The sequence below is a fragment of the Empidonax traillii genome, unplaced genomic scaffold, assembly GCF_003031625.1.
Source record: "Empidonax traillii isolate 1590-97213 ecotype Southwest subspecies unplaced genomic scaffold, ASM303162v1 scaffold123:size1378231, whole genome shotgun sequence".
NCBI classification, from domain to species: domain Eukaryota; kingdom Metazoa; phylum Chordata; class Aves; order Passeriformes; family Tyrannidae; genus Empidonax; species Empidonax traillii.
In genome coordinates, this window is record NW_020955316.1 from 227186 (window position 1) to 243078 (window position 15893).

At 46.7% G+C, this 15893-nt stretch overlaps 1 protein-coding gene across 1 annotated transcript in view; it reads left to right on the plus strand.

Annotated features, from left to right (window-relative positions):
• The first annotated feature begins 4173 nt into the window (after positions 1-4173).
• Positions 4174-15893, plus strand: part of AMOTL1 (angiomotin like 1) — a 38242-nt gene continuing 26522 nt past the window's right edge. The window contains exons 1-2 of the mRNA XM_027883304.1: positions 4174-4383; positions 6955-7840. Coding sequence (XP_027739105.1) covers positions 7014-7840 — 827 coding nt within the window. The 5' untranslated portion in view covers positions 4174-4383; positions 6955-7013. The remainder of the gene's footprint in view (positions 4384-6954; positions 7841-15893) is intronic.

Sequence of the window (15893 nt, forward strand, 5' to 3'; positions counted from 1 at the left end):
AGGCAGTCACTTAGATGCAAGAGAGTTGGTAGAGATGCAGAAGTGAAGGCCTGGAGCAGCTACCCAATTTAGAAAGGACTGAACTAGGCTAGAGATGTGGTCATGTCTTACAGAGCTAGCTGTAAGGGACACTGGATATATGGCAATGGAAGACATGGTGTCTATGGACTAGATTGCATCCTGGCACGCTGGGGCTGTAGGGGGCTGGGCTGGCTTTGAGAGGGGAGAGGAGAGGGCACAGCACAACTGGCAGCTGCCTGAAGGCACCTACAGACATGATGAGGCCGGTTTTCTTTGGTAGTGGCGGTCACAAAAACACAGTGCAGCAGCTGTGGTTTGTGGCTTAGGATGTTTGGACTAGATATGGGTGGAAAGCCATTCCCCAAGGGCACGTCCTTGGAGCAGTGATGGTCTTCATTCTAGGTTGCCCTCCACCAGCTGCTTACTCATGGCTGCTGAACACCACTGGTTCGGCACCCGGAGTTAGTTATAGGGATGGAAATTGCTCTTTTGGTGAGCATTGTAAAGGAATGAGGATGTTTGGGGAAGGAACAAGTGCCTGAGCATGGGACGGGCACCTTGCATCCCATCAGAGCTGGGTGTAGCAAAGTCTTTCCCTTCAGAGAGGGGAGCTGGGATTTGGGAGGCTTCAGTGACACCAAGGGGGGAAAGAAAAAAAGTTTTTGCCATGCTCCAAATGGCTCACGAGGCTTCACTAAATTTGCAAGTGGTACCTTATTGCTCATGATCTGGATTGTGGCTGTGTGCCAAGCACTGATCTTTTGGGAACTATTTTCTGTGTTACACAAAAACTGCCTTTCTTTGCCAGTTACATCTGACATTTTATTAAAACCTACTGTGAATGAACATAAAATATTGTTGCATCATTTTTAACATCATAAAACATCATGACATCATTTTATGATGATAAAACATCAACATGGGTATAGCAAAGTGCAGTAGTTTTTGGCTGTGTTGAAGCTACTTGATTTTGACTTTGATATAACAAAGATCAGAAACTGATCAGTTTGGCAAATGCTGGAATTTACCTGTCGTGATTGTAGTAGAACATCATTTTACCACGACAACCAAAGGCAAGTGTTTAGGTGAGAATTTCTGCTCTTATTGTAGAAAAAGCACGTATTTGTTCTCCATCTTAGAAAATTTGAAGCCATGACTCAAGGGTGCCTACAAACTTCAAAATGCAGAAGGCAAGCATACAGTGTTACTAGCAGTTTATTTCTTTTGAATTCTGTTCAGTGAGTGGTGAGGCCAAGCCAGTATCTGCAGGCTGTTCAGGTTGCCTGTAATGCTTAAAGCTGCTCATCTTCCTTGGGTGTGCAGATTTTCTTTGTTTCACCCTAGTCTACTTTTTATTCATAAAACAGGCTCAGGTTCAAAACTCACTTGTTTCATCCAGGATTTTGAGTTCCAAGGCAAGACTGTGTGTGTGGAGAAGAAATGAAGGGTGTCTTTAATCCTATTCTCTACCAGAATAGGCCAATAATTTTGGAAAGTAGGGTTCTTGAGATTTTTCTTGAGTCTGTGTCAGCATCAGCACAATTTCCAGACCAGTCTACCATGCTTGTTTTCACAAACATATTCGGCTTAGATCTACTCAAGCAAGCAGTCTTTCCCTCTTGCTCTCTAAATATAGATAACTGCCACACACATTCATGCATAATATGAATGGTAAAGTGATGAATTCATTAACATTTCGCAGAAATGCCTATTTCCTCTCCTCTGGGCACAGAAGAAAATAGTATCTTCGTGCCTGTAGAAAAGACAGGCTGGATCCTACCCTCCCATGACCCTCCTGCTGCCTTACTCCGTGTAGGTGCATGGGGTTCGCGATAACCTGTACATAAGGAGGTAAGCAAAGCAGCTTCCCTGTGTCATACATACCAGTGAGCACGCAGTTAGCTGAGCACAAAGCAAGCAGTCAGGATTAATAAATCCAGATCATTCATGGCCAGTTGTTCTTCCTCAAGAGCAGAGTGCTGCAGGTCTCAGTGGGCTTCCTGCCCCACAGGGGACATATGCCCCATTAGGACAGATGGATGCATCGCTGGTGCCACTTTGAGCACTTCACCTCCTGCTCAAGTAAGTCCCTTGGCAGTGGCCATGGCAGTGGCCTCGCCAGAGATCAGTGGCCATTCCCTTAGTCTAAACTTATGACAATCAGTGGGGTAAATGGAAAGTGCTTCTGCTTTGTCCCTGCTGTGCCAGGTTCTTGGGGTCAGGAGATGCTCATCTCCAAGATCTGAACCTCAACGAACCTTCTCTTTAAAAAAATGAGGTAATGTTCAGAAAAAATAAGTCGAAAGGAAAAAATCATAGAATCACAGAATGGCCCAGATTGAAAGAGACCTCAGCAGATCATCTGGTGTAACCTTTTGAGGGAAGAGGGCAACTTAGATGAGATTATCCAGGACAATGTCCATTCGCATCTGGAAAACCTCCAGTGATAGAGAGTCTGCCACATCCCTGGGGAGGTTGTTCAGTGAACGATTGTTTTCACTGTAAAGGATTTAATTCTTATGGCAAGATAAGATATCTCATAGTGCAACTTGTACCTGTTGCCCCTTGTCTTGTCCATGTGACTCTTTGTGAAAAGAAAGCCTCTGTCCTTTCTGTAGCTCCCTTTGAATACTGGAATACTGTGATGAGGGCTCTCCTCTAGGCTTCTCCTCTAGGGAGGAAGGACCTAACTCCTTCAGCCTTTCCTCATAGGGCAGGTTCAGCAGCCCACTTTGTGGCCCTCCTTTGGACCTTTTCCAGTCTGTCTGTGTCTTTCTTGAATTGTAGCGTTGTGCCGGTCATTTGTGACTTTAATTGTGAGATCAAACCAATGTCGTTTATGGCTTAACACTGCTATGATGCATTTTGTATCAGCGTTGTTAAAACAAGCACACTGGAGAGTACCCCTGAGAACAGATTTAGGATGAGTTTTGTTGCTTGCCAGGAGAGCTTATTCTTACTCACTGATTGTGAAGGGGCTGGGGCACTGTAGTGACATAACCTCAGTAGCAACCAAGCCCCATGCAGTCACTTTCTTGCTTCTCCTTGGTGGCACAGGGGAGAGAATTGGAAGGGTAAAAGTGAGAAAACTTGTGGGTTGAGATAAAGGCAGTTTAAAAGCAAAAGCCACGTGCAGAAGCAAAGCAAAACAAGGAATTAATTCATGACTTTCCATGGGCAGGCAGGCGTTCAGCCGTCCCCAGGACATCATATATAACACTGACTTGAAAAGACAAACACCATCACTCTGAAAGTGTCCCCCTTCCTTCTTCTTCCCCAGCTTTTTATTGCTGAGCATGACACCATATGGTCTGGAATATCCCTGTGGTCAACTGGGGTCAGCTGTCCCAGCTAGGTCCCCTCCCAACTCCTTGTACACCCCCAGCCTTCTTGCTGGTGGGGTGGAGTGAGGAGCAGAAGAGGCCTTGACTCTGTGTAAGCACTGCTCAGCAGTAACTAAAACATCCCTCTGTTATCAACATGGTTTCCAGCACAAATCCAAAACACAGCCCCACACTAGCTACTGAGAAGAAGATTAACTCTCTCCCAACCAAAACCAGCACGGTCCAACCATCAGTGTCTGTGGGATGCTGGAGCTGGGGCACGCAGCTCCTGTGCAGTTGGTCTGCCAGACAAATTCCCATGGCTCTCCAGCTGCATCTGCTGCTTACCTTATTAAGAACATCTGGACAAAGTGATTTATAAACTTTCTCCCTTGATAGCACTGGTTGTATTTTGTGTCTCAGCAATTTTCTATATTGCTAAACTATTACTTATGAGCAGATTTTGTGGTAAAGCCTTTCCCAGACTTTGGCCCTATTGACTGTGGCTGTGTCCTCGCCTTTCCTACTTTTTATCCACTCCCTCTTTCAGTTTTACACTGGCTCTCTTGGCCTCATTTCCTGGAGACATGCCTTGATTTGTGAGCTTGTGACTTGTCACTGTTAGCTCTTATAAGCCCTGCTTTTTACCTTGAAGAGCAGGCTGGTGCATGAAACAGCACTGATGACTTGGTGTTTGCCTCTTGTTCCTCAGAGCTAATGTGTTATATGGGAGGTGAGGAGAGAAGAGATGGTTTGCTCAGTGGCCTCAGAAGGGTTTCTCCACACCTAGCCATGCTCAAGAAATTTTTGGGGTCTTCTATCATAAGTCATGGCTTCATATTTTATCATTCAAGTGGTTTCTTTCCTGACATCCTGTTCGTCTTTCTTACAGGCTCCACATCTGTTTGTTACAAGCCTACTAGCCCAGTCCAGGTACTGGAAGACACTGGCTTTCTTTACCAGGATCACCAGTTGTTTGCTGGCAGGCATGATGTTTCTCCACTAACAGCTGAAGTGATCAGTGCCAAAGAAAAAGCTGGTAAGTGCGTGGCCACACTTCTATATGAACCCACTGCATTTACTTCCCAAAGCATAAATTGAGCAGTTTGGACCATTTACAAATTACATTTATGGAGCTGAAGGCCAGCTTCTAATCCTTGGTAAAGTCAAAGGGGAGTTACCTTTGACTAGAGTGTTATAACCCGTCATCACTTGTCGCCTGTGCTTGTAGAGGTGCAGCATTTCCACTGGTCCTTCAGGGGCATGGCTGCTCTTCACTGCACAGCTGGACCAATGTCCGTGGCACTTCTGCTGATGGAGCAGGCAATCAAAGTACATCTCCCAGGATGCTGACATGACTAACTGTTGTGGGTTTTGACTCTGACCGGATTTTAAACACTTACTGAAAACCGCTTTCCCCCCTCCTCCCCCCTTTTGTTCTTCTCTGAGTTGAGGGAAAAAAACCCAGAGAATTCCTGAGTAGAGATAAGAACTGGGAGATTCACCCACAGGAGTGGAAATCCTGTATTGACTGTTGCCTTTATCCACCTTGAGGTTGGCTTTATCCACTTTCCTCAGGCTTGTCTCAGGCATTGCCTAACAACCTAGACTGTAAGCCTTCTGGTATGTTAGGGAGACATTATTGCCTTTCTGCAAAAGTGTCCAGTGTGGTGAGGCTGCTGTGTGCTGTCATAACATGAATAAAGCACTAAGAGTTTACTGTAACTGCAAGGAAATATAAAGCAAATGGATACTGGGCTGTTGAGCACACAGGTAGATGGAGATGTGTGTGTCTGTGTATCTTCCTAGCTCAAACACCATTCCAAGGAGCTGACAGACCTTCTGGAAGCTGGTGGCCAGGCTGCAACCCCAGTGAGTCAGGCTGGCAAGCAGATAATGTTGTTTCAGGGAAAGCAGGAGAGGTGTATCTCGTAGGACTGGCATGGAATTCACAGTCTGTGAATATTCTCTCCCTCTTGAGTCCCCCACAATCATCTTTAAGGCTTTGCCACAGAATTGTTAGTGGTAATGACCTATTCTCGGTTTTACGAGTCAAAGGCTTTTGATTCCCTCTGGCCTCTGGGTTGCACGTAAGTTATCCCACAGCATGTGCAGTAACTGATGAAACCTCGGGGAAATACCCGACCTCAAGAGAAAATTTGGTTTTTAACTACTTTCAAATGCCAAAAAACAAATGTCCTTCTGATGAACTCCTCTGAGGATTGGAAACAACAGGAAAGAGAAAGTTACCAAGAATGATCTCAAAAACCTGAACTGCAGTCAGCACTTCCTCTTGCCTAGGGCCATTGGAAGACTCTGTCTGGAGCTGCTTTTTTCTCACTTTTGTCTGTACTAGAGTCTTTCAGGAACATCCCTCTGGGCTCAGATATTGCTCAGGCAGATATCTTAAAGCACTTTTGGGATGGGAGTGGAAGGAGGGCTCCAGGAGGGAGGGAGGGATTTCAAACCTCTCAGCCATGACTATGTCATACAATCATAGAATATGCTGAGTTGGAAATGACCCATCAGGATCATTGGGTCCAACTCCTGGTCCTACACAGGACACCTCAAGAATCACACCATGTGACTTAGAGTGTTGTCCAAATGATTCTAGATGCTTAGCTCCAGGCAAGCTCCACTGTGTATATAGTGCAGAGAGGGTGCCATTGGCTCTGAATTACTTCAGTAGCCTGTGTTAGGGTTGTGCAGCTGCTCTTTTGAAAATGCTGGTGTTACATCTACGACCATAATGTCTTCCTTATGCTGACCCAGCAAAACTATGAAAGTTATTACTGACTCCCTTAGAAACAGCATTATCAGCCAGAAGGGAAATGGCAGTTTTAGAGGAAGGTGCCAAAGCACAGATTATTCTTTATTTAGGCGGTTAGGACCCTTTTATTTTCTGTACCATTTCACAGTTTTTCTGTGACACATTTTACAGTTTATTTTGTCATGGCATTCAGTACACTTACGACTTTGGTCGTCAAAAATACAGCATCTTGTTTAGTATTGGCATACAGGTTGCCTCTCTAAACATTTCCAGGGGTGGGTCAAACACTGGAGCAGGCTTCCTAGAGAGAAAGCCCCAAGCCTGTCAGAGTTTAAAGAGAGATTTGGAAAATGCGCTTAATAAAATGCTTTAACTTTTTGTCAGCCTTGAATTGGGCAGGCAGTGGGATGAGATGATCATTGTGGGTCACTTCCAACTGGACTATCTTATCCTATGCTGTCCTATCCTATCATGTGCATTTTAGAAAATGCCAAATTTCCCTATGACATAGCCTGTCCCTTGTTGACTTGGAAGGGAGTTCAGAGCTCTGGGTATGGGATGCATGGAGTATTATGGAGGAGAGGGCCAAGGAGGGGACTGGAATATATTTTTAGGGTTCATTGCAAACAGAATTAGGGTCTAGGATTGGGAGGATGACCAGGGAGCAGGGCCCCGCCTCCTTTGTTGGCTTCTAGCCATGTCCCCTCTGCTGTCAGGGCACTGGCCTTGAAGTGCATCTGGGACAGAGTCACAGCTGTGGGATGTAGCGGGTAAGAAAGAGTGGGAGTATTGGAGCTCCTGGGCAGCAGAGCTAATGGCCACCTCTCTCTCCCTGCCCAGCCGAGGAGACCCTCTGCACCCTGCGCCCACCCAGCTTCCGCCGGGTCCCAGAGACGGAGATGCGAGGGGCAGAGGAGGTGGCAGCCGGCACCGTCCTGCAGCGCCTGATCCAGGAGCGGCTGAGGTATGGCAACCCCAGCGAGAACATGAACCTGCTGGCCATACAGCACCAGGCGACGGGCAGCGCCGGCCCCTCCAACAGCACTGCCAGCACTCTCTCCTCTGCAGAAAACCTTGCTCCCGAAGACCTGCCAATGGTCCAGCCGTCAGGGCGGCAGGAACCACAGGGGCAGGAGCACCAGGGGGACGGTGCTGCGATGGAGAAGCAGCCTCGGGCCCCGCAGCCCCCGCACGGCACTGAGGAGCTCCCCACTTATGAGGAGGCCAAGGCCCAGTCTCAGTTTTTCCGTGGCCAGCCCCCGCAGCCGGCCACCACTGCCGCCCCAGCTTTTTATGGCTCCTCCAGCCAGAAGTCCAGGACGGAGGGGAGGCCGACAGTGAACCGGGCCAACAGCGGGCAGGCTCATAAGGATGAGGCACTGAAGGAGCTGAAGCAGGGCCACGTCCGCTCGCTGAGCGAAAGGATCATGCAGCTCTCGCTGGAGAGGAATGGGGCCAAGCAGCACCCTCCAGCCCCGGGAGGCGGGAAGGGCTTCAAGGCAGCCCCACCACCTGGCAAGGCTACAGACCCACGGGGCCCACCGCCCGAGTACCCCTACAAAGGCAAGGCAGCAGCCCCGGGCAGCAAGGCACAGGAGCACGGGCTCTTCTATGGCGAGCAGGCGACACAGGACGTCCTCAAGGCCGCCTACACCGCCCCACAGCCTGCCCGGGCAGAGCTGGCCCTGGTCCGCTACCAGCCGCCCCCAGAGTACGGGGTCAGCAGGTAATGCCCATCGGTGGGGGGGTCTGCAGGGGCGACTGGTCCTGCTCTTGCTGGAGGAGCCAGCATTCTGTGGGTCCTGAGCCTTGTGTAAACACAGCCATGGTGGGGACCGTGTCGTGTGGACATCACACCCTGTGGTGGGGACATAACATCCCACGGCCAAGCTGGCAGGGCTGGCTGGTGGAGGCACCTGCATCTCCCAGAGGGCTCTATAAAGCTTATACACCACTTACACCCTACTTAAATCTTCCCACAGAGCTCACGTGGGGCTTTCACACTACTGGGCCCCTCATGCCAGGCCTCCCCGTGAGCACGGGTTTATTCCAAGCGCATTAAAAATAATCCAGAGTGTTTGCTGGCTGTGCGCTGATCCCTGCAAGCGGTGCAGGTCCTGCCTTCAAAGGCAAGCCCATGAATTGAGGGCTCCTTTTCCTTGCAGTACCTGAAAGCAAGTGTTCCTCTGTCTCATCACTGTCTCTTTGACCTCCTGGACAGTTACTTTGCTGGATTTGGAAGGTTGGAGTTGTGTGGTGTGAATGTGAGTGGTTTTCATGTTGCAAACTGCCTCACTGGGTCTTTCTGAGCCCAGAATCTCCAAAGCTTTTGTTGACATTACCTTAAGCTGCACACACTAAGTTTATCATAGCACAGATGCAGAGAAAAAGTGGTGCAGCTGACTTGGCTCTTCCTTTCCAAAATGCGTAAGGCATGAAATGCAGGAGGGAATGCTCTGCCTTTCCATGTTTGCAGTAGTGGCAGGCTTTGTGTCAAGACAGGGAGGAACTCCGAGCATGGCTTTGGTGACTGCTGCAAGGTGGCTGTAACAAGTGGAGGGACTGCGCTGAGCATCACTGGTCTTCCTTCAACTACACGTGTGTTTTGATTCCAAAATCAAACATGTGCAAAGTTTATGCAACTTTTTAAGAGCAAGATAGTACTTTTAAGACCTCAGCAAAAATGTCTGTTTGTGCAAAGAAAAAGCTATACAAATGTGAGGGCAACAGGGGCCATACTTTCCTGCAGCTGTTTGTGGTGCCAACAAACATCTCCAGCACCAAACAGATTCATCCCCACAGAAAAGGGGCTTGTTTGAGTTTTTTTTATCACTCTTGGAAATTGCTAGTTCAGTACTCACAGAGTCTGTTCTGCTGAGGCCATGTAAGTGAGCAGACCCAGGTGCTACATACACTGCTTCAGGTAACTTGGAATGGCAGTGGTGTCAAGTGGGAAACCCTTTGGGACCACTTCCAGAGCCTTTTCCAGGTGCCTGGTCAGCAAGGTTAATGCTGAGAAAACCCTTGATTTCAGTGCTGATTTCCATGCCAGTCCTCAGCTTTTGCCAAAGCACTGTAGAATCGCCCCAGGAGCTGTGAGGGTGATGGTTGTCACGGCTCATTCTCGATAAGGCAGCACAGTTTAACCACCACTGCAGAGAGGATGCCTGCTCCCCCTTGTGTGCTGTTTTCTTTGCATGATGGTGGAGAAATATCCCTCCAGTCAGGTGCAGGGGCACCAGTGGGGGTATGCTATTGCAACAGGGATATGCTGTGCAGCAGAGGACTGGCAGCATGGCAGAACAGAGCTGCTGAGTTCTGCAGACTTATTAAAACAATCTTCAGTGGTGTCTTTTTTGCAACTCAGCAGGGCCCTTAATGCCTCTCGGTCTGCATTTATCCCGTGCTGGCTACTCCGGCATGCTTTTGCAGTTGTAGGTTAGGAGATTGGCATGATGGGGGTTGTTTCACCAAACCTAGGTTTGCTCTAAACTGTATGGTCTCTTATGTGCTTTTTTTAAGGCAGTTTGGGTCTTAATATGCAGATGGGTTTTTCGGGCCCCTCTTGGCTCCTTTCTCGTGGTGCCTGGATTTTGGGGAACGTTTCCTGCATACATGTTCCTGCTGCCTGCCTGCAGGCGCAAGCAGGACCTTTGCTGGTTTGCAGACTGTATCTTGAGCTCTTGCTTTGCATAGTGTCAGTGACTGGGGGGAAATTTGGCTGTGCAGATGTCAGACAGCAAGCCTCTGTGTCTCAGCCAAGTGGTGGTCTTCATCCTTATCTCAGGCTTCTTTCTATATTTTATGACACAGGGATGACAACCTTTCCCATTGCTTGGTGCACTGCAGTATTCGTTGCTGACATTACCTGGACTTGTTTGCAATTAATATGAACTGGTTTGTTTTCTTCTGTGCTTATCCGAGTTTATAACTGGCCCGATGGTCTGCAGGATTCCTGTTGTGGTCCTGTTACCCAGGAAAATTTGGCTGACAAAAGCTTTTAGGAAGCGATTGTAATCCCTGTTTACCATTCGTCACTTGTCATTTCTCCATCTGCCGCGGCTGTGCTCCAGTGCATCCCTCTGTGCACCTCAGGCTCTGTCACAGGATGGGCTTACCCAGGTCTAGGATGGTTAAAATGCAATTTCACAAAGTGATCTCTGCTCCAAATATTCCTCTTTGAAGAGGATAAAGACAAGTTAACCTTGGGGGGCATCCAAGGATGTCAGTCTCTGCTAGAGCACTTGTCTGGGCAGCAGCCTCTGAGCACTTGCTGGAGAAGGGACGGGGGTTGTGTTGTACTGCTGGTTTGCTCCCTAACACAAACCTTCCTGTGGCTCTGCCCTTGCTCACTGCTTCCCCCCTTACTTGTGCTCTGGGGAGGCTCACTACCAGCCACCTGGCTGGGATGGAAAACCTTGATAGAAGATGTTGAGGTAGGGGACTACCTGGTTTCCTAATGTTAACGGAAGGGGTGGAGTTTGTTTTTTCTGTTAGAGGGCAAGCAAGGTGAGAAATTCCAGCTTTCAACTCATCAAGGGGGCCTGGGAAAGAAGCTAATGGAAACAGCTTGCCCATGGCCAGATGGGAATCTCATGTATCCCAACATCTCCATTCCTCTGTCTTGATCTTAGCAGTTCCCCAGCCCATCCATCCTGGCATCCTCTGGACAGGGACCATGCAAAAGGCTTCTGCCTTCCAGAAAAGAGAGGAGAGAAGCACAGAGCTGCATTGATCCAGAAGAAGCACTCACAGATACACAGATCACAGGGATGGAAAAGACCTATAGGGTCACAGAGAACCCCCAGTCCTTCTTTGACAAGGGAAACGTGGCTGAAAATGGACAAACACTGGCAGGGAGCTGTCAAGGGAGATAGGATAACTGTAGCTGCTGCTTAATTTCCTTTTTTGGTTTGGTTTTGGTTTTTTTTGCACATGACTGGTTTTAAAGGAAACATTGCCTTTATAATTATCAGGATGAAATCTTGAAATTTATTGTAATTCGTGTTTTCCTAAAGAACTCTCAAAATCATATGATGCTGCAATAATCTCAGCATTTATATAAATTATATTTAGTGACTTCTGTTTTATGGACATCACAATTGCCGAGCAGAGCTTGAACCTTGGAGCTCAAAAGACAAGATAGCCAGAAGGCAAATAAAAACGAACCAATATTTTTTCCTTTCAAAATATTAGTATCTTTAAGCCAGTTGCTTGATGCTTGGAGCCTTGAGTCACAACTTCTGAATGCTTTAAGCTGGCCAAGTGTAATAATCTTTAGAAAACATTTCCTTTCCTAGATGTTCAGCTATTCCTTAATAGTGTCTTTGCGAAGTGTCCTTAGGTGCATGTTCAGAAAGTTACAGCTTGTTAGGTAAAAGCGCTTGGAACTAATCTAAGTTAGTCTTTTGCACAATGCTGTGAATTAATTCCAGTTTGTGAAACATTCAGTCCTGGTGGTTATAACTCTCTGTGTCTGGAGAATCCATCACTGCCTTTACAGACTTGTTCCACTAGCTAATTGCCATCTCTGGCATAGATCTGCATCTTAGTTTCCGTCTGTATTTTCTGGTTACCAGGAATTTTGCAATATCTTTGTCAGATACACCAAGGAGCCCTGTGCTGTCAGTAGTTTCATATATTTAACAGATGGAGCCTGGAGTCCTGTACTTATTTCACTGTTGTCAAAACCCCATTTTTCACTGTGGAAAGCTGACCTGAACACTGTTTCAGTACCAGCTGGACCAGAGGCTAATCAGATGTAATAACACCTCTGCGATGCGACTCAATGTTCCTTGTTTATGTAGCTCATTAACACTTGCTGTTGGCACCCCAGGATCTCCCCATATAGCTTGTTATCTGGTCAGGCATGTGAGGGTTGTCACAGCCCAGGATAGAATTTCCCACCCTTTTACTGTAGCTTGCTGTATTTTTTCCTGGGTGGATGAACTTGGACCTGCTTAAGTCCATATTGTTTCTCCGTGTCCTGCTTAAGCAGTGATCCAGATCACTTGGTGCAATGAATCCTCTTCGTTGATCCCAGTGGCCCTTGTCAAATCCTGGTGTCTTTTATCCTGAATGATTTCTTTCTCTGCACTGATTATTAAAAAGTGTGTATAATGCAAATGAAGCCTTGGACTGGAAACACCGCTGCTTACTGAGGGAGCTTCATTTGTGGCTACATGCAGAAGACAATCATGCAGGCAGCTTTTAATTCTGATTTAATCCGTGTGTTTTAAAAGACAGCATGCAGAATTAATGAAAAGAATAAATCTGTGCTGTTTTTAAATACATCCCATTTCTTTATGTTCCTCATAAAATTTCACCCTACCAGGATGTAGAAGCCTATTTTTAACTGCTGGAATAGTCTGCGGCTTCTCTGGTTATTTATATATTTACCCCACACACACATACTCCCGCTGTTTTCAGACAACCTGTTGATATTTACTGATTCAACCACATGTCTGTGGCTGCTGACAGGACTACAAGGAGCTCCCTTTCTTCCCTGAGACACCCCAGGCAGGCGGATGAGCTGGCAGCGTGGCCGAGCCGAGGGATGTCACACCCAAGCTGACTTGTGCTGGCATTTCTCTGCGAGGATAGCCCAAGCATGAGCATGGGTTGGAGTCGCACTTCCAGCTGACGTGGATGCTGGCAGCCCTGCAGAAGAGCTTTGCTTTTTGTCCTCTCCTGGTCTAATATGCCTTACATTAAAATAAATAGAAGAGAAATGAAGCTGTTCCCACAGCCTGGGTGATGCCCATGTTGTTCCTCCTTACCCTTCTCTGTTATTATCCCAGTTGTTTTCTCTAGTTGTGCAGAGCATTTCTTTTGCTGAAAATCAGCTGAGTTTAGAAAGAGGATCTGTTCTGGGTGTGAGTCTCTGTGAGGAAATACAATATCCTGTTCTTCTCTTAACTACGGAGGATGTGTTTAATGCAGTGTCTTTTCAGATGATGATTTTGCCCTGCACACCTTTATGTAATCGCCTCAGAGAAGCCAGGCCAAATCTTTCCAGCACTAACAAATGTCGCTAACAAAACAGTGAATTCAGGAGATGTGAATCCCAGTCCGCAAAATGGCTTTTGAAATAAACTTTTGTGTTTACAAGGTGCTGCAACTATTGCTGATTCCAGAAGCCAGAGAATATACTATGGGGGCCATGTCTGAGCTATGGAAAATGTTATGGCTGTAGCAGCATTTAATGATGGGTCTGTAATTGTGTTTCCTTGTGCCATCACCATCAGACTGGGCTTATTGACGTTCCCAGGATCTTGTCTTTTTCCTGCATGGTGATAACACTGTTTCCTCTATGTCATTCTCAGTGAGAAAGAATAGCATTTGAAATCTGCTTTATGACTGCAGAAGTCATAGTGAAGTCAGGCGGACACCTGGGTCTGAAGTTTGTATACAGACTGAATGCTCCCAGTCAATGGGCAGGAATAACTATCTTTCACACACTTTTTTACTCTCATTGTAAGGTAAAAGCCTAAGGCAGTTTCAGAAAACTGCACCCCAGAAATACCTCTTTCTCTTCGCTGATTCAGCCAGATCATCCCCAGTAGATGCAGGTTGGGAGATAAATTTCCCTGGGAGAGTGAGAGATGGAATAGGTCCGTCTGCCCTAGAGTCAAAGGAAGGCAGAGCATTCAGAGAAAGATGAACTAAATAGGTTAGAGGAGGGCATTTTAATTAGGAATGTAAATGCTGTGGTATGTTGGAAACAAAGTCCTTTCTCCACTGACCCCTCTCCCTCCCTTCATAGAGGAGAGCTTCATTGTACCTGTAGCAGGGCAGAGGTGGAATTTCCTTTCCAGAGCATTTACAGGCATTTTCATTTTATTCCTAATACTGCCTGGCTTTATTGAACAACAGCTCTTCTGTGTTTATGATTTCCTGACCATTAGCAGCAAGTGGACTTTATAATTAGTTTTTCTTTTGGGGTTTCTTATTCCTACATACAGCTACAAATTCCCCCCGAATTCTTCTGTGTTGGGTCATTCTTGCTCCCAGGTTTTCCAGTATAAGAGGTGTATTAAGATATCCAAAACTCATAATGTTCTACAGTTTTGTGCTTTTAAGAAGGATGATTTTTGATGAGACTGTGTTTGGCTGAAAGATTCTAACGTATTGTAATGCCAAATGAGATCAACATTTAAAATACAGCGGAAGCATTTTGAGAATGTCATTCTTTGCTAAGCCTGAAGGAGCTCAGGATAATCCTGATTGCTCTGTTTCTTTGGAGCTTTACATGAAAAGTTGGATGGGAACTAAGCTGATGTTATAACACTGCTATTTTTACAAATGTTGATTTGTTAATGTGAACCACTGTGTTGATTTTATTACATATATACTCAGAGATTTTGCAGTTGGCTAAGTCAGAACTAAATTGAGACAGATTAAACAAGTAAAAGGAAAGTAAGAAACATGTTAATTATGTTGAACAGCCATGCTTCAAAATTAATAAAGTTGATTGTACCCGTTAAGTTTCCCAGCTGGAGAACACTTCAGAGAATCCCTCCTGTGGCTGTGGCTGCGGCTGCTGAGACTTTGGTGGCTGGCTGCTGCTACAGGGTGTAAATCTTTAGTTACTCAAGAAGTCATTTTCAGTTCAAGAAAATGGAGATCTCTGGGATCTTTCCTTCCTCTGTAGTGTAAAACTAGACAGACTAAAGTGATGAGAAAATGTTAAACCGATGGAAGGTTGAGATTTCCCAAAAGTGCAGTGTGAAGAGCTCCTGCAAGGATCTAAAGGGTGTATCGATGAACAAAGATTGCTCTGCTTCATAATGACAAAGAAAAATTGGTATCTCCACTGCTTTAGATTCAGAGTTCAATTCAATTCTTTTGCTCTACACTATTCCTATAAAGAAGAGAGAAAATATTTACCTGCAGCAAATCTGTGTCTTAGTAGGGCGTAACTGTGTCCAGACAGCCAAGCTTTTTCTTGCTTAAAATCCTGTCCTTTTTTTTCAGTAAAGACAAACAGACTTGCACTGAGCTGGATTAATTGCTGTGGTAAAACAAGTGAGCACAGACTGGCTGTCAGCAGCGTTGAGGAGGTGCTGTGTGCTTGGCTGCATTCACATGTGCTTGTGGAGCATCTGTGGCATTGTGAGTGACATCCCTCACTCATGATGTCATTTTTCTTCAGATATTTGAGCAAAAAAATATAGAGAAGTCCCACGACAAGCATGATGTCCCTTGACATGTTTCATGTGCTGGAGCACCAGAAGGGAAGAGGTACTGTGGGGATGGTGTGAGAGCTATGGTGGGCTGTCCTGGTGATTTGCAGAGAAGGTTGGCACAAGGCTGCCTGGGCTTACTGGCTCGCATGGCCTCAGGTCACCAGGCACTGCCAGGAGACATGATTTTGGTCTAAGGAAGGTAAAACAGGCCTTCCAGGCCTGTGTGACCCCCAGGGCATCCTGCTGCAAGGTCTCAGCAGCAGGCAGAAGTGATGAGGCTGGAGAGGCAGTAAACTCCAAAAGGAGAGGAGCAGGGAGCAGTATCTTAATCCACTGCTGGTGTTTGGGAGCTCTGGGGCTACCTTGGGGCTACGGCCTTGAAGGGGAAGGCCTTTTGCAGCCGGTTGAATTGCTAGAGGGAAGAGATGCCATCCAGAGGGACCAGGAGAGGCTTCAGAAGTGGGCCTGTGCGACCCTCATGAAGTTCAACAAGGTGAAGTGCAGGAAACTCCATCTGGGGCAGAGAAAACCCAGCATCAGTAGACTAGGGAATGAGGGGATTAAGAGCAACCCTGCTGAGGACTTGGGGAT